The 23,706-nt window shown below is 40.0% G+C and overlaps 1 protein-coding gene and 1 long non-coding RNA gene across 4 annotated transcripts; one reads left to right on the plus strand and one right to left on the minus strand.

The window, feature by feature from the left end:
* Positions 1–722: 722 nt before the first annotated feature.
* On the minus strand, positions 723–23,656 carry BEND6 (BEN domain containing 6). Of its 3 annotated transcripts, XM_064707550.1 has the most exons (10): positions 23,392–23,656; positions 21,172–21,329; positions 9,833–10,061; positions 9,586–9,731; positions 8,988–9,086; positions 8,451–8,628; positions 6,816–7,033; positions 5,327–5,519; positions 3,402–3,540; positions 723–2,848 (listed from the first exon to the last, which is right to left on the minus strand). In XM_064707550.1, the coding sequence occupies exons 3-10, from the start codon at positions 10,026–10,028 to the stop codon at positions 2,581–2,583; spliced, it is 1,437 nt and encodes a 478-aa protein (XP_064563620.1). In that variant the 5' UTR covers positions 10,029–10,061; positions 21,172–21,329; positions 23,392–23,656; the 3' UTR covers positions 723–2,580. The 3 variants fall into 3 exon arrangements, with proteins under 3 accessions (XP_064563620.1, XP_064563621.1, XP_064563622.1); XM_064707551.1 differs by lacking the exons at positions 21,172–21,329; positions 23,392–23,656 and adding an exon at positions 19,713–20,008; XM_064707552.1 differs by lacking the exons at positions 21,172–21,329; positions 23,392–23,656 and adding an exon at positions 16,669–16,931.
* LOC135445300 (uncharacterized) lies at positions 20,164–21,546 on the plus strand. Its single transcript, XR_010439509.1, has 3 exons — positions 20,164–20,242; positions 20,396–20,476; positions 20,599–21,546. It is a non-coding gene; the product is annotated as an uncharacterized LOC135445300 (long non-coding RNA).
* Positions 23,657–23,706: the final 50 nt, after the last annotated feature.

Here is a 23,706-nt window from a genome sequence, read left to right on the forward strand (position 1 = left end):
GTGTTTCTCTAGTCTTCAATTTTGTATTCTCTGAGTTTGTCAGAGTAATTTTGAAAAAATGAGTTTTATTTTCTACCTTTCTGGTCATACTGCAAGAGATATGGCCCTTTTGTTAATGGTATAGTTGTGTAACAGCTATTTAACTCCTTTCCTCCAGTGGGTTAACATTGTTTCTATACTTTAGTAAGGGGAAGGAATGGTCTTTTTGCAGCTCACTCACTTTTTATCCTTTGTTACAACATTAAAATATCTCCTTCCATTTATTGTTCCCATGCCTGGGAGCAGGTCCTCCACCCTACCATGAAACTCCTCCTACACTTTTTGTGGTGAGCTGCCAGCCCCAGTGGTTTTCCTTTGACAACTCACCAAGGCAGCAGAATAGAAAAGCACAAAGTGCAGTGGGATCTGCAGTGCTGCACCAGTGCTGCTCACCTTCAGCTCCATCTCCTTGCCGAGGGGCTCCCCAAGGGCAGGGCAGCTGCAGCTGTGCCACATCAGCTGTGACAGCTTTTAGATTAGAGTGCCCTTGTAAGGTGGGCCGACTCCTTCCCCAGGTAAAATGATGAGCTTTACAGAAGCTGGCTTCAGAACAGCTATTAAAGAGAAAGGAGAAAAAAACCCCAAAAAATGAGCAAGAGAAAAACCCCAACCTTGTATATTAGAGTGTACCACCAAGGTGATGTAAGAAAAGGCCCATTAGACAGTGAGGACAATAAAACAGCACAAAGTAATGTTTCATTTTATTTGATAGAAAGTCACTTCAAAAATATTATTAATTATATACATTATTATATATGCTGTACATACAATTACATGTACAAAATTTACATAATGGCAAACATCCTTCTGTTACATTTTATAGATGGTAGTTAATAGCATGAGATAGAACTAACATATTTCATACCTGCTTTCATCCTGATCCTATCTACAAGGAATTGTTAGGTGAGAGATGAAAAAGGATAGCAAATCACTTAATTTGTACCCCAGCCCACAAACAAGTCTTCTCCACAGTGCATTCTATTAGTGCCTTGCACTTCCCTTCAGCAGTATTTGGCTGATAAACCTCTCTTCAGATTTTTTTTTGATGTTCAGCCTCATATTATTTCTAATTTATTTCTGTAACTCACATGTCCTGAAATCCTCCTCAAATCAAGCTAGATTTCTTCAATGTAATGTAATTTCATTTTTCCAGTCTGATTAGTTAGTTGCTCATTTGCCATGTTTGAAATAGATTTAGCTCTCAGTTCTGGGAAGGACACTCAAACAGGAAAGCTTTTTATATAGTCCCAAGTGTTCTCTCCTTCCCCTGTCAGCACACTGGAAACCTGAAATCAGTCAGCAAGGAAAAAAAAAAATCATAAAACCACAGAATATGTTGAGTTGGAAAGTACCCATCAGGATCATCAAATCCAGCTCCTGGCCCTTGGGATGTGCAGGACACCCCAAGAGTCACCACGTGCCTGAGAGCATTGTCCAAACACACCCTGAACTCTGCCAGGTTTGCTGCTGTGACCACTGCCCTGGGGAACCTTTCCACTCCTTCTCCTAAGGCTGTTATAAGGTTTGTGTGACTGCCAGCTGCTTCCTGGAAGAAGTGGTGTCAGATCCCAAGGGGAACTGCCCAGGTACTGGGATTTTCCTGGTCCTTGTCCCATGAGGAATATTCTGCCTGCCCACCTTTTCTCTAAGCAAGGGGTAGCATACCAAAACACAGGGAGTAGAAGCTTCTGCTGAAGTGTCCTCCATTTCCCCACTGAAGGGACCAGGCACCCTTATCCTATGGACCTGATGGTCAGGGAAGAAGGGAGTAAGAGCTGCCAAACCAGCAGAGTACCAGCAGCAGGATCCCTGTGACAGAATGGCTTCCATAACTAAACAGGCTCTCCTAGAGGACTCTTCCCTGAGCTACGAAGGAACATGGCTCCTTCCATTGCCTTTCCTACTTTGAGAGGTTAAAAAATAACTGCTTTTTCCTGTGAATATCTTGAGAGTTGTAGTTTCATTGGCCTAAGAAAGTTATTTTGTTTTCCAAGTTAGTAGCAGCCCTAAACGGCTATTTCATTTCTTCCTCCCTGCTCATGTGGCCCTGTGCTTTCTATTCCTGTGCTGGCCACAGTCTTCATTTCACTAGGAGATCTTTCTATATTCTCTCCATATCACTATATCTTTTTTGCATTAATATACAATAACTTTCTTTGATCAGTTAAACAGTTTTCCCTCAGCTGTCAAGGTGAAAGCAAGGGGAATTATGGTTCCTCATATATATTCTTTTGGTAGCACTTTAAATAATGTTTTTTTCTAACTAAGGGGGACTCTACTTGTATTCTTCAGTACAAGTTTTAATTACTGCATAACATGCATATATCTTATAACATCTTAAATTCAAATATATTAATATGCCTTCAATTTTTTTCTAATCTATGGGATTTTCATTTGTTTGAGAAAAAAGTTCTCAGGATTCTATCTCTGTCCACTGTTGGACACTACCATATATCTAGTTCAATTTAGATATTCTTTCTTTTTTTATTTTATACTGCTTCTTAATCTCTGTTGAGCACATGAGCTGGAATGAAACACCTGTTATTCCTTGTCTGAATTCCTGAGATTCTGTCCACAACCCTGGTTGGGAGAGGGCGCTGGTGAGCTGCTGGCGAGTTGAGACTCCACCTTAGAAGAAGTGGGTTTGGGACACTCCTGCTGACCTTCTGGGGCGGGAGGTGGAGGAGTCAGGCAGCTGTCACTTTGCTGAAGTTGTGCATTAGCAGCTGGTGAATCATCATCCTGCTGGTCTTGTGTGCAAGGAGGAACAGCCGAAGAGATGATGCCCTGAGGAGCAGCTGTTGAACCACTGTTGAGACAATAATAATTCCTCTGATAATAACACTGTTGAGACAATAATAATTCCTCTGACCCAATAATTTACTCTTTTGGCAGTAAAGGATAGCCAGCTTAGCTCGCCTACAGTACTCTTATAAATACTTCTTTCCCCTGTATTCACTTGTGGGTTAATTGGGATACAACAGGTGACATGAAAGTGGAATTGACTTGTCCATGCTGAGACAGAATAATAAGAAATGTAAATAATGTCAAATCTAAAATAGACATATTCAGCAAAGCAACTCCATGAAAAAAACCTCTGTTTTCTCTACCTGTAATTCAATAGTCTTGTGCTGCTTTGTCTGGCACCAATAACTATTTTTGTGCAGTAATGTTAAGCTGGACTGCTTCTGTATTATGGACTTTTTGTACAAGATTATGGAAATATTTACTGGCTTGGTAGTGTGTATACCAAGTAGGTAAATATGTATTGTTACCTGAATTTTAAGACTGCTTTTAGATTTCATTACCATAAAGTAATATGCAGAATTACACAGTGCAGGCATTTTTTTAATGTTGCTTACCAAAAACTATGTTTCTGAAAAGCACCTGAGTTAAGGTCTTTGCTTAAAATTGGCTTCTTGGTGCAATTGTTCAGTTTTTGTCCCATCATTCGCCTAATTAAAGCATCATCTGTGTTTGGAAACAACTGTTTTGTGATTCCTGCAAAATAAAGAGATGATAATATAGTTTTATGTATATGGACTCTCCAAATAAGAGAAACAAGAAATGTGTGATATAATTTCTTGCATCTTTTAAAGTCCCAGCCACTTCAGCTTCCACTCTAGTCACTTCACAATCTTTACAAACTCCTTCATAGATTTTACACACCTCATTTTTTTTCTTTGTGCCTTCCACATTGCTGCCTGCTCTTGGCAGACTGAAAAGGAACTCCAGGGCCACAAGGGCTTCTTTAGTGAGTGGTTTGTGCTTGCTAATCATTTGTCCTTATGTTCTGTCCTTGATCAGAGTCCTTTTCCCATCCTCATCAGTCATTATGACTCTGAATATTTTTATTTTTTTCTCATTAGTTTGCATTTGCAGGTGATGTCACTTTTTCTAAAAATTTCCCTCCTGTTTCGCCTGGCTACATTTTTTGAATGCAATAATAACAGGACTCAACATGAGGAATGTGATTCTTGCTCCCTTCTTTTCCATCATCTTCCCTCCCCTTGATTTCCCTGCCCTTTAATTTCATTTCATTTTGAAGTCACTCAATTTCCATCTTCTTTAAATAATCTGATTCACTAACTCATTTTCTACAGTCCTCCCAAGCTTCTTTCTCATTTTTCTCTTGTATAATGTTGACACTTTTCTGTTTAAATTTCAGAGTATTCTCCTCTACCTTAACAAAGTTCTTTGATTTCTTTATAAGCTTTGTCACTGAATTCTCCACAACATGCTGAATTCCATCTTCTGATTACCTTCTCTGATTCCCTTTTCAGTTTTGCCTAGGCCCTAGTAGGATTTAGAATCATTAAGGTTGAATAAAACCATTATGATTGAGTCCAACCATTTTTCTCATCCCATTAAATATTTTTCATTTTTCTTAAATGTCATTCCAAAACTGTCTCCTCTTACTGCCTCTAAATATATTTTTACCATCCTACACACACTTTCCTGTTATCTCTCTTGACTTTGGGCCTTTTTTTTCCTAACAAGGTTCTTAAAAAAAGGGTTTTTGCAACTGATAACTTTTGAAACTAATGGCTAACTTCAACAAAACTGTACTAAGGTACAGGAACTGGAGCTAAACAGAAGGGAACCAAGAGAACTGCAAAGTCCAAGGGAATGGCAATGGGGGAGGAATTAAGGCTATATTGCTCTAGTATTTAGTTATAGGCGTGAATCCAATTAAAATTTGGCTTCATATGCTCACAAAATTCTGTTTTCTTTAAAGCTAATACTTACATCTGAAATTATTTTCTGTCCTATTCACCAAATATTTTCTGCTGTAAACCTCAGCATAAATCAAATTTTGTTTGCTTCTCTGACCGCTATTTCTGTCTTCTATACAGTCTCATTTTGCCTCTAGCTCTATTTAAAATGTCAGAATTCATAACATTCACTAAACTTCAGAACACAGCAGGCATAATTTAAAATTTCATCCAAGTGTGTCCTCTTTTTGCCTTCCCTTATCTGTTATCATTGTGCTCCAAGTTTGACTGTTGCAGGTTAACCCTGCAAGGGCCAAAACAATTTACAGCATCACTGTTCCTGAGCAGTCACCTGAATAAAACCCCCAGAATTCACACAATAGAAATACTACCACATAGCATTTCACTGGCAGTGTTTTTAACAGATGGTTTTAAAAAGCATGTAGCTGAACAAGGAAATAGGAAGCAGCTCATCACCTGAGTGGAGCAGCTGCTAAGCACGACAGCCCCTCCCTCCAAGAAAGCCCCCTGTCAAGTCAGAGCCACAGTGAGTAAGGTTAACAAGTCATCACCTATGATTTCCTGAACTTCATTCTGATTCATAGCTGGTTTTGCTGCTTTGTCCTTTGAAGAGGAGGACTTTGCACCTGTCAGGCTGTGTGTAGCCATGTATTCATGTGTATAAAGTGCTTGCATCAAGTCATTTATAAATTTTTGAGGTTTGCTCTTGTTACAAAGTGCAATCTGCCACTTTTCGATCTTGAACTGGAAAACAAAATTGGTCATAGGCATAATTACTGCAGTTCTCTAGAAATATTATATACTATTATCGCTGAAATATCTTTTTCACTTTCTATTTCTAAACCACAATTTCAAAAGCAATCTCTACAAACAGTGTGCTTGAGATAACACCACTGCTCAGCATTTGGTACTATATACACAGCTTGATTATTTTCCAGAAGGAAGTGTGGGGCAGACTAAGGACCCCATGCAAACCCTTCACCATCCTCATTACTCACTAGTGGAGACAGGACACACTCAGACACAGCAAAATCCTTCTGCTTGCTCCTCATGCAGGCTGGCTGTGGTCCAGTTTTGGCATGGTTTCTGTACTGCCTTGGTAGCATGGCACTGTGCCCAAGCAAATATTCCTGCCTGTGAGCAGACATGCCCTAAGAACTGTGACATCTGGTCCTGGGCTTTGAGAGTGGCTTCTGCATGCAGCAGTGGTACAGCCAAAGAGTTTGAACTCTCCTAATAGGCAGTTTTGAGCTACCTCTATGAAGTAAGGCAGGCTGCTCAGAAAATTAGGTCTTTTTATTTCTTTGAAGATGTTCGGTTTCCAATATGCAGTCAAAACACACCATAATAATGGTAATTCTTAATGGACTTCTTTGGATTTTAGCCCTCCATGACAACACACAGGAATGATTTGCATGGATTACCATGACCCAATGCATGTTTATGTAAGTTGTGAATGCAGACATTAGAATGAATTCTTTTGTTTGTGCCTTCATTTTTTTCATTTTTTACAGCCTCTGTGCCTTAGATTTCTCAATCATGTTCTGTTATAATTGCAGAGAATAAAGGAACTTCCTTACTCAGTATCTCTGTATACATGTATTTCTACTTAACTGCTAGCCACTGTCTGGAACAGGAGAAGAAGCACAGTAGCTGCCAATTACAAATTAACAGTTTGAACAGACTGCTGGTATTCATCTTAGATTATCTTGGAAATACTATTATTCCCCTTTGGCATCCAAACAATTAGGCTGGAAGTTATCCCTGGATCTTGGCATTTTCTTCATGTATCCACATTCTGCCCTTAGCTACAGCTATGCAAGGTCACTGAAATTAAAGTGAATTTCAAAGTGTACAGGACACTGAATAAGAGCTAATGCTTCCCATGGAAAGAGCATTCTGCACAAAAGGAGCTCATAAGTTATGTTATCAATGCAATGATGATAAATTACTTTACAGATAATTATTTTCTATATTATGCTATAGCAGTAAACGTTATACAGTATAAAGTTTCATGCCTGAAATTGCCTTTTAGCTGACCTGTTTTTCAGTCTGTTGCTCCTCATCTTCCACATTCAGAGTGATTGGTGAGCTGGAGTTACTATGCATAGCTGCATAGGAGTCTGCTAATGGATTGTGAGATGCCTTCCAAACAGCATGGGGATGCAGACTGGACGTGGATGATGTCACTCCCCCTTTGAGCAGCGCTTCAGCCATCCCTACCAGTTCCTCAAAGTGAGTGACTGCCTGTGGCAGCACTGAAATCACATGAAAAGGGAGGGGTAAAACAGCAATGGAAGCTTTCAGACTCCAATTACATAAGCAGAGATATTTAGCAATTAGATTCCTGTCACATAATGTAAAAGACTCAAAGCAGTCAGCAAAGACATTTCAATATACTTCTTTTTCCTCATCTCTCAAATGCTTTCCTACCATTCTGCTGTCCCCACTCATGAAGAGCTGGGCTCAGTTTCTAGAATAGATCAATTCACTGCAAGGCTAAGAGGAATTACTAGTTTATGCCCATCCTGGCACAAAACAGACTATTTTTCTTTTTTCTTTGCACAATCTCAGAATCTCTACAAGCCCATAAAGCTATTGAATATGGGCTAAATGATGTCTGTTTTTTTTTTTTTCCTCCAAAGAAGTTACACAAACGTCAGAGGCTTTTTTTTTTAATCTCTAGAGAATATGTTTTAAATAACCTTTTCTCCAAGTAATATTTTCAAATATAAACTTTTATTGCATCCATTAGGAAGAATCAATGCAAAGCAAAAAGGATTGAAGAGATAACATATCAGCAAGATACAGAATCACTAAATTAAATAAAATATTGTAAAAGACTAAGATAATTGCTCAGGATGCAAGGTAAATTTACTTTTATGTGTGAGAAAAGTTGTCAGACACAAAGAAAACATTTACAAATAATACTTAAAAAGGTGGAGATGAATGATTCAAACGAAGATGAATAATGTAAGAAATGCAATCAGGTGGGAAATGAAAATGATAAACAGCTGCAAAATCATCTGACAATAAACAGATACCACCACATTGTCTAGGGATGGTATGGTGTAGCTAGCACAGGAGGGAGTAAATCCTCTTTAAACCTTATTCATTCACTAGTGGCTGCCTTAGAGTTGGGGACAGGGACAAGCCAGAGGCACTTCAGAGATGATCACTAAGAGATGAAGGGTTCATTTACAGAGGAACAAAATTTTTCATCTCTCGGAAAGAATTTAATTTGGTGCATCTGAAAACTAACTCAGATTTTCAGTAATGAGGAATCACCAAAGTAATTAGAAATTAAGTAATACCAGAATAAATGAAATATCAATTGATCAAGAAAGCCAGTAAATAAGGGTAGTTGGACTGGTCGGTGAAGTATTTGAGCTTAGCCAATGGTTACACAGAATACAGCAAGGTTCTCCTGGGAACAACTGGCAGGATTTAGACACATTTTTTATTTCTAACTCTATGATTGCATGGCCTCTGTGTAAGTCAGTAAGTGTTGCTGGAATTAAATGCTGCCATGTATCACAGACTGTGATGCTAATGGTAGGCCTTGATCATGTCAGGTGCTTGAGCATCCATAATTCCCATCCACATGGCCTCTTATAAATCAAGCTTTTCCTGACCTTCAGGCTTTCCTCTTCATCAAAATACTCCCACCTTTACCTTGAAGCATCACCAGGGACTGCCTTAGGCGGCAGTTTTCTCTCATGGTATCTGTCAGCTTCCTCTTGAGACTTTTAATTTTGGCACACAGTTCTACCTTGGAGAGTTGAAATAAAGGTTCTTCATCATCACTGCTACTTTCACTATATAGAAAGTTGCTTCCTGAATATGGTTCTCTCTGAAAAAAACCCCAAACCACTGTGATATCTAGAGCAACAACAACAAAAAATCAGAGCATCAAAACCAACATTAAAATAACTGGCTAAATCAAAAAATTCTCTTGTATAAACAGACTCAGTGCATTTTAATAAAAGCTTTTACCAAACATAGCTCTTAGTATTCTAGTTGAAATTAAAAATGAAATGTCATTTTAATATGTAACTGTTAGGTACCTTGGTCTCTGTTTTCTATTCACCAGTTTTCCAAAGCAGCATCTTTCAGAACTGTTAATTTCACTGTAGCAAAAATCTTATGCCTCCCTTAAAAATACCTTTCAGACTGCTTTTGCTTGATACATTGCTGAAAATGGATGTTTACCTGTTTGTTAATTAAAGATGTTTCAAGTTGACTCAGGATGTTGGCAGGAGCAGATGCCTGCAATGATTTCTTTCTTTTTATATGTTTCATCATCTTCCCCTGTAAAAAGTGCATAATAGTGCCTTTGCATTCCTACACAGCCTTTCATAACAGTATCTCATAATATACCATAAGTTTTTATTCACTGTGCACTTGACATTCTTCGTTAGTAGTTTTAAAAAATGTATCTGTAACTTTGTTAACTTTTATGTTTTCCTTGCCTATATTTTATCACTGCAGATCTCAGCACAAGGTACACCTCAGAAATCCTGCTCCCTTCCCTTTTTCAAGCACTAGTCAGATTTCTGTCTTACAGGGCAAAATGCAATGGAGCTACAGAGCATCAAAGCCTTGAATAACACTCATGTCTTGACACAGAAAAGGACAAAATCCACTGGCCTAAGTAATTACTCTGACAGGTTATTGTGCTGAGGTACCACGTGAAGGCTGCCTGTATTTACCATCCTTTGTGTGTTATATCATGAAGAATCAATAGTTACAGTCTATTTCATTCCTTTATGGACCTAACAATATAGGGCACATAAAGACACAAACTCACCTTTTCTTTATCCAGGTCACTGTCCTCACTTTCTGAGAATATCATTTCTATCCTCTTCCTCTTGCCTTTTCCAAGGACTTGTATTTTTGTAATTTCATCTGCTCGTAATATCTTTTGCATCATTTCTACCAGCTCTTGGGGGTCATCTGAAGTGATGGAAAGGAAAAAGGCCAAAGAACAGATAATCAGGCAACTGTACCTTAAAAGCAGGTTTCATATCAGACAAATGTTCTGGAACTGCACTCACCACTCATGTACACAACTTTCACCAGGTGCTTTTCTGTCTTTCTTTCTCCCACAGGCCAGTTTACTAGTACATGCTCATTAGGTTTCAGAAGCCTTTCTAGTTCATTGTCATCACAGGGAAGGTCCTGGATCCATGAAGTCTCTCCAATTTGCAGTGAATTATCATTTACAAAATCAAACAGTGTGAATTTTTTCATTGTTAAATGGCTTTCTTGTCACACAGACACTTCCTGAAGGACAACATAGGAAAAATAGTAGTTACTGTAGCATGCCACAGGGATGTTACAAGAACCCTTTGAAAAGCCCCAAACAACCCTCCTTTTGCTGGATATTGGTAATTACCTTGTAGGAAAATACCCTAAGGAAGTGAAAACTAGCCAAGCAGTGAGTTGTATCCCACCTGAAAGATGGGAGATGGTCTGTTTAACACCTGTACATCAGACATTTTCCTCCAAAACTATGCAGAGAAAACAGCTTTCACTCACAGAAATAATATGGGGTCCTGGCTCCCATAATATTTCTATTTCAGTCTAGCTGGGATCTTGACTACTACTACATTTGTCTCAAAAAAATTTTTAGTCCAGCTTCTGACTAAAAGATACAGGTTGATCTATACAAGGTGATAGAACCTTTCCCTAGAATGGAGGAAAGTGCCAGCTATTCATGCTATTAAGTGGAATGTATGGTTATCATTTCATGGTCAGGAAGACAATTGCAGCCACAGAAAACCAACCCAGAACTACCCAGGACAACTGAGTGGGTGAGGTGTGACACAGCCTGGCAGTGGAAAGTTTGATGCACAAAAGAAGTGACAGGCTAAGGACTGGAAGAGAGCTGGGCTGCTTCATGAGGAAAAACAGCAACAAGGAAAACCCAACCCCAAATATGCAGTTAAATAATTTGCCTCATAAAACAATGCTTTTAAAGCAATGTGCTGTTTTGAGTTTTTTAAAGCACTGGATTTCTCTACCAGAAGAATGGAACAAGTTGTACTTTGAGCTTTATTTTCCCAATTAGGATGATAACTTTTCATGAAAGTATAAACTCTACTGGAAATGTAACTACTTCTTTTAAGTGCTGCCATTATACTCAGAGAAGATATTTTCTACTTTAAAATTATTAAATCAATACATAGAAAATCTGATTTTCAAACCTGAATCTTCTTTCCAGCAAACATATGGTCAATTCATAAAGGTGAAATACTTTCACAGAGCTGAAAACTCATGAATTCCTAGATGTGACAATGTGATTTGCAATTGACTTGGCCTCAATCAGTCAGAAAGAAATTTAGTGCCTCATGAAGAGGCTGTCAAAAAGGGAACTCAGAGCTAGAGAATATCTGGCTGCACTGCTCTATGAAGTAACATCAATTCATTTGCAGAAGCCCAGTTTGCCACTATTCCACACGTCTGTTCTATGCCTCAACAGAGCTGGCTTTCCATACAGGGGTGAACTTGTTAATTTGCAAAAGACAGCTGCAGTCTCATCAACATGTTTACTGATACAATGGGGCAAGCAGTATAGATAAGAAATCATCATTAAAAGGAGTATTAAACCAAACTTCTATGCAGAATATATTTAATATGACAGTAGTAGGATTGTAAAGTATTGCCTCACTGGAGAAAGGAGACTGTGTTTGCAAGAACTGACATTATTTTTCTTTAAAGATCAGAAAACATCCATCCCATGCAAATTCTGGAAGAGGAAGCAGCCTGAACATCTCAGCCCAGCATGACTCATTAGAGACCTCATTCTGCCACTGATCCCTGCTGGATGGATCCTCATACCACAGTCAGGGATCATTCAGATGAATAAACATATAAACAGAATCCAAAGGAACAAAAGTCTCAGCACTGATCTCACTATGGACAGGTAAGGTCCAAACTGGAACTGTGTGTTTGTCTGAATAACAAAATACTAGATTTGAAACAGGTGGAGTATTCAATCAGTTGGGCATCAATATTCTTCCTCCTTTTCCAAAATGCTTTTGAATTTATACTTCACTCAGCTTAACATTTTTAATCTGGCTCAAAGATGTTACTTCTGCCTCTGACCAACCCAGCACAGCAATCTACACCACCCAGTTCTTTGATTCTCAAATGAAGTACTTTGATATTTCCCCCCTTGGCCTTGGCAGTTGTGAGCTATTCTTTACCCTCCTAAAAGCCCACAAAAGAGCCACAGAATTGCAGCAGTTAGAGCTGCCAGTGTGCTAAGTCTAACAACTGATTGATTGGCTTCTGTATTTTTTTAATGTTTCCCTGCAGTCCTCTAACAGTTTGTCTTTTGTCTCTCATTTTGTATTAAGACAAATATTCTCTGAGCCATGGGACATTCCTGTGGTCTGCACTTGCACAGGGTTAGTAAGCCAGCCCAGGGTTTCCAGAGGTACATGGACACACAGGCTTTTCACAGCATGCAGGGCAAGTGGTGATTCCCCACAGCACCAGAGCTAGTCACGTACACACTGTGCCAATGCCCTGCACACCAGTACCAAACCCAACAGCTTTTGGGAGGTATCACACCTGCCTACATTTTTAAACAGCTTAAGGAAGCCAATGCAAATGTGGACTTCTGGATGTTCAGAGTCCATGAGAGCAGCCTGGTACCACTGGTAGACACTGTGAAGCACATGGACAACAAAATATCTCACAGTCTTTACACCAGGCAAACACCTGGATCCATGAAAATACATCCGGCCTCTTTATGCTAAGGACAAATTTTACCATGGCAGGACATGGAGCTCAGCAATTTATCTACATTATATATAAAATTCTTCTGAGCTGACAAGATTCCTGCCTGTGGTCAGAGTATGTTCTAACAGCTAACCAATTTCACTAAGGGCCTTTACAGCTGCCATATTCTCTCAGCATGCTGAGAGAAGGAATATCCTGTTGTTTATAAAGGGACCAAGGCAGGAAAGCAGTTGAGGGGCAGCAACAGCAACTGGCCAGGCCTCCTTTTCTCTGCTGCAGCTCTCCTGAACCTGAGCCCAACTGCTTCTGTTATGGACAAAATGATGAAATCATTACATAGCCAAATGTGAATCATTACATTGGAACAGAGTGTAGTAGTTGGTTGCAAGTATTTTTATGTTACGGAGCAATGGCTTCAGCTCCTGCAGTAGACATTAATCAAACTATGTCTTTTCACAGAATTTATTGTGACAATCCATGGGCCCTGGGGATAACACCGAACTGTCTGCTGGCATCATCTCTAGCAGTGATTAAAGGGAATGGAAAGGTAGAACAAAATGTCACTAATAAGGGAGAGGAATAGTGAAACACTTCACTTTCTGGAAAAGAAGTCCCACAGTGTTTTCTCACTCTGACCTCCCACAGGAGCCAATGTGAACCTTGCAGGAGATGCTTCCCTCTAAAATCTTATTTGCCGAAACAAATCAAAGGCAAATTATAATGTATCATCGGAAAACAAACAAAACAACTTGGGAACTGGGATTAATGTTACCAAACTTTTACTGCCTTAAAAGGGAGAGGTTGTCTAGCCACATTTGGCTCAGTCACTGCAGAAAGGGAGGTGATTCATCTCACCCTATGACACGTGTCTAAAAGACAGCAGATGACTTACTGTCTGGGAGAGCCTATTTCTCTCCACCAACTACTCCGTGACTATAAAGTTGGTATGTCTCCTTACAGAAGCTGGCATGGTCCAACCCATGTTGTATTATCTTTTTATGCTTTTGAACAGATTTTGAGTAGTGGGATAGATTCCAGTAGACCAGCAGAAGTTATAGAGAGCTGAAAGGATGGCATAAGAAATCTGTTAAAGTGTAACTGGTTCTCTGTTTTAAATCTTTCTAACGTAGTTCTGCAAGTCATCAAGTAAGATTTCTGACACTGAATGCTTTGTTCAGTGGTTCATTTGGAGGAAACATTATCATTCACAGGCATTACCCTGTGTGCAGCTACTAACCACAAAGACATTATATGACCTTTGAAAGCCACTTATGCTTTACAAGTTATTTAATTCTGCTACATGCTCCATTTGAAAACACTACTGATTTGAGTAATACTGAAATCCAAATTTACAATTTTTTACTATTCTAGGTCATTTGTAGAAGGGAAAAAAGAAAAAGGAAGGAGCCATATAATTTTAAAGTTCTGCAGAGGAAATATTAATTGGACTCTTAATTTTTACAAACACACTGCACAAATGCTACCAATTTGTAATTGTGATATTGTTACTAAGCAACACAAAAAGCCAAAACAAAACCAAACCAAAACTGCACAAGAGACCCCAAAGCCACCAAAACTCCACATAGGTCACTTAACAACATATCTCACCCTTTGTCTGACATAGTCTGTTCTGTTCAGCCAGACAACTGGCAGATGGCATGCTGAGATCATTATTTCTCTTTTCTTTCAGTAAAAACAGTGCAAAGTGTTACAAGTTTACCACATGAGATTGTGTACCCACTTGATGAGTCTGATTCTGTTGGCGTAAAACAGGGCTTTGACACTGGTTTCAGCAAACTGAGGAACCATGTACCACAGATCCATAATTATGGTAAATGCTCAGCCTTGCTACAGAGTTGCCTTAAGTTAGTGAAGAACTGATGAGACTGGTTGAGAAAAACATGAGATGTGCCCCTGCCTTTCTTATACGTGGCTTGAGCAAGGTGTAAGGACTGAATGATGCCTGGGTGAAGTGGAAGCCTCAGAGAAGCCCCAGAGAAAACCTGCACCTCTCTACCAGCCACTCTGCATAAGCAGCCTTGTTATAAATGTGGTCCTGTAAGGAGACAAAGATGTACTCAAAGACTTTCTAGTGAAGGTCACACAGCCTTTTCTGCCACCCCAGCAGGTGGAGGAGGACCAAAGTGTTTATTGTACCTTTTGTGTCAACTATAAATTCTGGCTTAAAATAACCAAGACACTCATTAAGCCCTATTTGCATATTAACTTTTACAACCTAAGAATGAAAATGAAGATAAATGAAAATACATCTTACATGTATGATCATAATGCCCAAAACCCCACCTATGGCATAAAGGAAGGGGTGGTTTGAAGGAAATAAAGAAAAAAAAGAGAGAGGGAGAAACACCTCTCCTTGGAATTGGCTGATGGATTGTCCTTCTCCCCTGAAGGGATGCCTCTAGGTGAGCTTTGTGCTTTCTGTGCATTGTAAATTTTATATTTCTATCTATATATCAGTAATAGAGCTTTGTTACTACCTGCTGTAGTGATACACTGTATTTAGTGCAATCCTATCATCAGCAAACCTGAACCTGCTTTCCTATTATTTCAGGAAACTGTACTTTTTGTGAATCTGGACTGTGAAAGTTTTTATTGAACTCAGATCTATAGTATTGAACTGATAAATTGCACTATTTGCAAGTCTGTGATCATACAATTTCTCACTGAACTCAACCAGGTTGGTAATGCTGAATCAGTTCTAATTAGAAGCTAAGCCCAGCTGCACCCAACCCACCTGATTTCTGATGCCCAGGTGGAATGCAAGGGGATTTATTTTAGGCCAAATATCTGTAGCCTTAATGCAATACATAATGAATACATAATAAAGCTAACGTTTTATTATGTACTAACTTTTTATATTATTTACCCTCTGAGTTCAGCCTTCAATAATCCCAGTTTTCCTTCAGAAAAAAGCCAAACCAAAACCAAACTGAACTGGTCTTAAAATAAATCTACCTCATAAAAACCTCTTTATTTTCAATTTAGAATGATAAGTGGTAGTGACACATTTGGGTTCTGTTATTTAGACTGTCACATTTTACATTGTTGCCAGAATATTAAATACAATGTTGATTAAAAACTTGGGCTGCAGTGAAGTCTCAAAGTTCCCAATAGCAAGTGTATGATGGAAAACATGACCATATTTAAGTAAGTTATATGCCCTGTTGTAGGTTCTAATCTTTTTTACCTGAAACCATTTAGTAATGAATTCAGTGGAATTAGGTGCTGTCAGAATACAAAAGTGTGCTACTGCTCAAAAGATATACAGTGTAATATCTTAGTCATTTCTGGGAAAAGATGATTCAAAAGCACAAATCTGCTGCTCTCAGCTGAGAAATATAGAGTACAGATTTTCCAGAATCATCAGTATCACTGTGTTCCAAATTCAGCTGGGAATCTGGGGGAGCATCTATCAGAACACTACTGCAACTCTAAATGCACAGAAATGATCCCACTTGTCTTCCACAGGAAGGTTAAACCTCTATGATTTTATTCCTGATATTCAAGAGGTCACCTCCTCACTGCAGGTCCCTATCCTGGTGTGACTCCCTGTGAAATACTTTTCTGAGAAGTGATGCTATTCATGGTAAAGCAGCAGCTCTGGCCTTATTTACCCAGGTGGCCTCCTTGACTTTAAATCTCAGCAGCATTTAAACACACAGGATTACACAGAGAACTTGGTGCAAACCTTGTAACCACATTCTAAAATCTGCTGAGTGACCCAAGGAATTCATGAAGCCATTCTTATTTCTCACAATAGTGCCCTCCTCCCACAGTTTAGCAACCTAGAAGTTCTATAAAATAATGTTAATACCTCAATATGCCAAAGTCCTTTGTAGGACTGTGGCTTAAATCAAAAGCTTTAAGAAATCTATTGGAAAAGCTCTGATTTTTGCATCAATCTATTAATTTTATTTGTTAAATTGAGTGATAGGAAAGGCTGAATAATGAATTTTTAAGCAGGTATATTTAGTATGTCTGGAAGTACTAAATTTTTGTTCTAACCAATCATTTATTCAGCTATCAGTGAAACATGGCATTCATTTCAATGATTTCAAGAGAAGCTAGAAACATTACTGGGTTTTCAGTACAGGATTCAGTTCTAGATGAAGATACTTACATTTAGGTGTCTCTGGTGCACCAGGTGTCTTAAGTTTTTACTGTAATCACTGGAGATGCAGGGGGCAATTTGGCTTTCTAAGCAGGTGTCTAGCACCACTGGTATTGGCTTGGCCTTCAGCTGCTGCTCCAGAAGTACAAATCTCCCACAAATTTTTATCACAATTGTCATTCTTTCAGGGATGTCTCAGCCTTGACCAGCTCCAACAGGCATAAGCGTGAAGCCCCTACTGAATACAGTTAAACTTTCCGGAGAGCAATTCAGCTTTTTTCAACTGCTGTAGGGTTGAAAAAATTGAACGTAGGGTTCAATTCAGTGGCCTAAAAACAAACGCATGGTGCAATCTCAGATACCATGAGTTATTATGCCAGGCCTCCAGCTGCCTCTTCTGATGGGAACAGACTTCCCACAGGGCTTAGGCTCCCTTCTGGGCTTACAGTGGTGGTTAGTAACTCCAGGCACCTCAAATGGCACTAAACACTAATTCAGGGAAATGCATTGTTCTCTGAGCCTCAAAGATTTACCTGAGTTTAAATAGGAGCCTACATATCTCATATGCCTATAAACCATGTAGATTTATTTATCTGTATTTTAATCCCACACTCAGTGAAAGATTCACATTAAAGTAGCAAGATGCCAAGTAAGATGCAGGAAGCTATCTTAATTCTACATGACAGATTAATATCTTTATTTAATAGCTATTTCACAGCTGACAGATGGAGAACTAATACTCATTTCAATTTGCTTGTTTGCAAATGCCATGCACAACAAAATGTATTAATATACAGACCAAGAAATAAATCTCTGTTTATTGAACAGGATGAAATACCTATGCTACAGGAGTTTGAATAATCCCAAGAAAGCTCCTTCCATGCAGGTTAATATCCAAACAGTTAAAAGCAATAAGTAGCCTGGGAGAAGGAACAGTCAACATGGCTCTGTAAAGTCAAACACTTGGCCATGCTCATCATGACCTGGCTTGGGTAATCCAATGAAACCTATTTTAACACCTCCCAAATTATAAACATTAAAGCACAGTGATGCATGACATATCTTGTCTAAAGATGTTTATGGGAACATTAGAGAAAGTTAGATCACATGCAAATCTCTGCTGAGGTGCAATAATTGTGCATTTGGTCCATGCAAGAGTCCAAGCAAACATTTCCTAAAAGACTGAAAAAATATTAGACATTCTTTCAAATTGGACTTATTCAAACAAACCCTCTGATAAGCTGATATAAGAGGTTATAAGAGGATGCACCTTACTCTCTTTATAAGGTAGTAGAAACTATATCTTTCATTCTACCCCACAGTGTTACTGTTGGTGACATTCTCCCTTCAACTCTTAAAAGCAAAAAGCAAAACAGCAGCTAGAAAATTTCAGGCTCAATTTTTGGCCAGTATTTAATAACCTAGCAGCATCTTTACTATCTCTACTTCTATGTCTTTGCTGGCTGTCATAGGTGAGTGATCATAGGAGAGAAGTCATGCCTGATTACTACTCAAAGTGCTTGCTCTTTCACTCCAAATCTCTTCCCCAGATGCTCTGGTTTTGCAGCATTTTGGTAGGTGGGAGGAGGAAAAAAAAAAATCTGCATTACTATTAAAGGTCATGAACAAGAAAAAGAGACACATATATTGTCCTCTTACTCCAGGGAATATTACTTAAACTAAGAGTAATTCTGCACACGCTTCAGAGAATTGACAGCAATGCATCTTCCCTGCAAGGGTAAAAACCTCTAAACTTTCTAGAGCTATTTTTTCCCTTCCTGTAAAATTAAATGTCTTTTTACTGTATGTAGCTCAACCTAACTTTATGAAGTAATATACAAGTGTAATGACCAGTTTTGTATATCAGTCTGAAACAATCCTTGAACAACTTTCAATTATATAGTTAAAATACTAATGAAGTGCAATTCCCTCTGGGATGTAAGGCCACATACGGATTGACAACTGCTACTCTAAACACTGCCAAAAATGAATACAGAGCAAATTTCAACCAAGGACAAAGGGGCACACTGCTGCTGTAATAAAAAAAGTGCCATAGGAGCTTCAGCAGTATATTTCCATCTAGGCTCAAGAACAGCCTCTCTGTCTACAAAGTCAATTTATGCCTACAGGATTCCTGCTAGCATTTTTCCAGCAACATTATAAGCCATGAGCGTACAACTGTATGGCTCATTCTCCATGTGATTTACATTCAGTCTAATAAACAGAGGGAATTTAAATGTGCAAGTTTGAGCTGACAAACCCAAAAGATAAGGACAATTACCTCTACCTACATAAGCTGACAAGAATTTGGTTTTACATGGCCACCTAGGACACCTGCAGATGGCAAAATGTTCCAGCCACAGAGGAGTTTAGTTTGCAGCACTGGAATCACAGAGTTTGGTCTTGGGTAAATCATACAACCTTTAAATTTATAGATCACCTTTTCTTTTCAATGACTCTGAAATAACAATACATGTTTACCTAATTTCAAAGATTTTGTGAGAATTAACTAATGCTAGCATGCCTTTTAACCACACAAAGCACTGTATGGAGTAAACAATTTAGCAAGTTTTGCAGAACGAAGATTTGTAATAACCCTGCTGAATTTAGAACATATAATTTCACATAACAAATTTCTTTTAAATGAGTTGCCTATATCAAGCCAGCAAATGTCATTCTTTCAACTAAGAAAGTGTTTTATAAGGTTTAATCATTTACCAGAAACTCTCCTATGGTATTTTTAAGCTGCTAGTGTAGCACTGATGCCATTATGTAATCTGTGAGTAGGATATTGAGGGGGAAAGTAAACTATTTCATTGAAAGAAGTTGATAACACTCAGTTACTATGTCTCCTGTATTTTATTTGCTTGCTTCTTTGGTTTTGACTGTGTTTACTTTGGTTCTTGTTTGATGAGAAAAACCCAAATATTTTGTTAGAAAGTATTAGATTATTAGAGAACCCTTCTTACCAGTTAAGTAGTCATTTAGACAGAATATTTCACTCAATTATAATTAATCAATACAAACACAGCCCTTAAAGCATACCTACATACCAGTGAAAAGAGGGGATCTTAGCCTTTCACTCATTCAGCTACTCTTCTGAAATAATTTCACGCATCATCTCGTATTCTTATGTCCACATCACCAGATCCAGCACGTGACCTTTTCTCCCCCAGCTCACTGACACAGGGAGTTTTGCAGCTGCAAAATGAGGTGTACAAAGCCTCAGTCTGCAGGAGCAGAGCTGTGGAGTGCCCTTGAATCCCACGGCTCACACTGGGGGAAGCCAGCAGACCTCTGAATACATGGCTTCTCCACTCAAAATGCCATCATGTGTAGGGGGTACAGTATGGGTAAATAAAGGTGTTATAGAATGTAATCTCATCCCCTAAAGAGTTGCAGCTGAACCAATTATTAAGGATTAGGAGCAGGCCTGATGTTAACAGACCACACCTGTAGCCAATAAGAAGAGTGTTATAAAAGAGTGGATTGGTTGGTTTAGGGGAACTGGAGTCAGCTGGCTGTGGTGAGGACAAGGAAGAGGCAGTGCCTAGAGGAGCTGCCTACAAGAAACATCAAGGAGGTACAAAACTCTAGCAATATGGAACCCTTGCAATGTACTGACAATAGAACTCTTGCACTATAATGACAACAATCATGTTTTCTTTTTGCACTCTTTTTTGTCTGTCAGCCTAACCTATGGCACTCAGCTAGAATTTTTTGTTTTTTTTAAAAGGTGTGGCTGAACATCATCTAAATTATCAAGAAATATGCATTGGCCCAGAGACTGTACTGCAATTCTGCAAGCAGGACAAGGGTAAGGGAAAAAAGGATCTCCTCCTTCAGCCTTGCTGGGCAAGACTGCTAAGTCAGAACAGGTTTTCATAAGAGACCAGCTGAAAGAATATTTGAGGTCAACACTGCCTTTTCTCCCTGCAGGAGGGCTGCCACTGCTGCTACTGTTTCCCTGTTCAACTCTTACGTTAAACTGCAGCAACACAATTTCCATGTTGTTTCCCTGCCTCGCCAACTTGAGAAAATAGGTAAACTGCATTTAAGAGTAACAGTAACCACAGAAACATCCTCCTATGCCTTTCCACTTCCAAATATTTTGCTGGTCACCTCTTCCCTGTGGGTTCTCTGAAGCAGAACTTCCCTTTTTGATCCCTCTGACCAAATAATTATCACCGCCTCGTCCCTCAGCATTGCTCAAGTGAAAGGCTGCTTCCCACACTTCCCAAAAGCTTCACCAATGCCAGTGGCTTTGTCACCGCTCTATTTGCCTGCGGTCCCCGTCAGAACAAGCATCTGCAGGACCCTACATCCCACCTGCTCACAACTCTACAAAAGTGCACTCACATTATGTGTGCTCTGAAATGGCAGCAGGGACCCCTAGCTTATTGCAGAATCAATAACTATCTTCTTGGATTATAAGATACTTAATTGCACTTCTCAACAGCTTCCCCTCCCATTCTACTCCCCTTGATCACAGTTACTTCAAGGCTTTGTTACCTTCTTTTACTTCTTCTCTGCAATGGCTTCACCTCCAGGATTTCCCTTCTGAGGTCAAATCTCAGATGAGAGGTTTTGTTTTAACCTCCTCTCTTCATTTCTTTTGTCTTCTCTGTTTATCATCCTTAAGATTTAGGAAGAGTCCCCTAAAAAACATTCTGTAGAGAATCTTAGATTAAAAGTGTGATACATATAAAGCTTATCTTAAATTCTCTTTATTACTTTTTGGGGAAAAAAACCTACCCACATATAATTTGCCTTTTTTTAATGTGTAGTAACTTCAGTGCTTTAAATTATTCACTGTGGAAGTAATATTTTAACCATTGTACCATACCCTGCAGTATTTAACAAATACAGAATATGAATATAATGAAAGCCAGAGCAGCAATTTGGTGTATGTGTGAGATAGTTGACTCAAAAGCCTGGAGCAGCAGCTCTCTGAAAAATCATGCATGTCAGCATTTCTTGGACTAAACTGTACTCTCTTTCACATTTGAATAAAAAAAATTAAGCAGCTGTCATGAAATTTATTATATACTTTTGGAAAAATATTATCCTCAAGACACCAGTGAGCTCTAACTCTTAGAAGGGAAAAGCTATAAACCTTAAACTAAAAAGCTTTCACTAGAGATTTGTCTGTCAGATGATTTCTACATGCTGTTACCTGAGAACAATGTGAAAAGAACTGCTCCCCCTCAGTTCTCCGTGATTTACTGTGCAGTCACTGCCGTGCTACTTTTGCTCTATCATCCCACTCTGAAACAATAAATCAGTGCAGAGCTAAAGGTGTCAAAAAGTTTCCTGCTCCTGCAATATCCTGCAGCGTGGCACTGCAGCACGATGCCAGGAGGATCACACCAATTTCCTTCGTGTTTCGGTGAGGTAACGTGGACTGTTTGAATAATCTCCAGGTAATCTGCATTAAAACCATTCTACTGCAGTGTACTGCGGTATTAGGAAAGATTTCAATATTGCACCACGTGATGCAACACAACCTTACAGCATTTGGCATCTTCCAGGCAGTCAGGGAAAGCTTTGAATCCATGGCTGCAATGTAGCAACTTTCCATTTTACAAAGTAATAGGACAGATTATTCTGGCTCACTCTTGGTGTATAGAATGAAATGATATGAAATACCTGGAATAAGTTATTATAGACCTAAAACCCAATTTTTTTTCTTTTTTTACTTACACCCCCCCCCCCCCCCCCCGCTATCTTTGGATGATAACAGATTTCCTTCACCTTAAGGGTACAATAAAGCATTAAAATGTTATTAACCTTAAGGGTACAGTAAAGTGTTACAATGTTATTAGCCCACTGATACATTAATTTTACTAATCTAGAGTTTATTTTTCCAGTTCTTATTTAAACTACCACAGACATATTTCCCTCTCTGCCTTTTGAGCTTGCATATTTTTTAGTTTAACCTAAATTTACATGTATGCTTTTCTGCAGCTTCATGTCAGTCGTATAAAGCAGTAACATTTCAATGTTTCTCCAATATTTACGCAGAGATTTTAATTATTTCTATGAAATTTTGGAAATGCTCTACAGATTTGTGTGCTCACGTCAAAGATGCATGAAAAGCATATGAGTTTTGCCTTGAATGAGCTTTTCCCCCCAGTAACATGAGTAAACGCAAAATGGTACCTGGCTATATTTTCAGCTAGTGGTTTTTTTTTCTTTCTGCGTGTCTGTGAGGGAGTTTAGAACTGCATTTCGAAACAGCCTCTGAAAGTCTGGACTATCACAATAACAACTGCAGAGGCAGAAAGAGCGGCACAGGTGAGCTCTTGTTACCCCCTGCGTTAGCGACCAGCACATGGCAGGATTTTGGTGCCGCAGCACCAGCTGGGGCCCGGCGGCGAGGGAAGGGCACGGGCTGACATTGCCTGCAGCGCCTTGCAGTTTCCCGCAGGTGCTGCTGTGCGCAGGGCACGGCCGGGCAGCGCAGGGCACCCTGTCCGGTCCCGCCCGCAGCCGCCATCGGTGACGGGGCAGCCCCGCACCCTGTCAGGGCCCTGGTCACCTTGTCAGGATGGATCTCGTTATCATTTCCCAACCCCTTCCCCCGCCACGAAACCGGCCTCGACCGACGCTTCGGGTACAGGGTACACCACAAACCCTCTTCCCCCACGGACCTGCGCGGCTCCCCGCCGCTGCCGACACCCCGCGCCCCTCGGTGGCAGCCCCTCTTTTCCCCCGGGGGTCCCCCGGTACCTCGCAGCAGCCATTTTCCGACTCTCTCGGCAGCTCCAGAGGCGATGTCAGCGGCAGAGCCTCCCCGGCGGCGGGATGCACCGCTCCGTGCTCCTGCCTCCCTCCCGACGCCGGCGGCACCTTCTTCTTCTTCCTTCTCCTCCTCCTCCTGCTGCCGCTGCCGCCCCGCCCCGCCGTGCCCGCGCCCGCTGCCATGCGGCGCCGGCCCCGCCCCGCCCGCCGCTGCCCGGGGCGCTCCGGCTCTGCCCGCCGCGCTCCCCGCTCCCGGCAGCCGGGCGGGCACGGAGGGGCAGCCCCACCGCAACCATCGCAGCC

Source organism: Zonotrichia leucophrys, chromosome 3, assembly GCF_028769735.1.
Source record: "Zonotrichia leucophrys gambelii isolate GWCS_2022_RI chromosome 3, RI_Zleu_2.0, whole genome shotgun sequence".
Lineage (NCBI taxonomy): Eukaryota > Metazoa > Chordata > Aves > Passeriformes > Passerellidae > Zonotrichia > Zonotrichia leucophrys.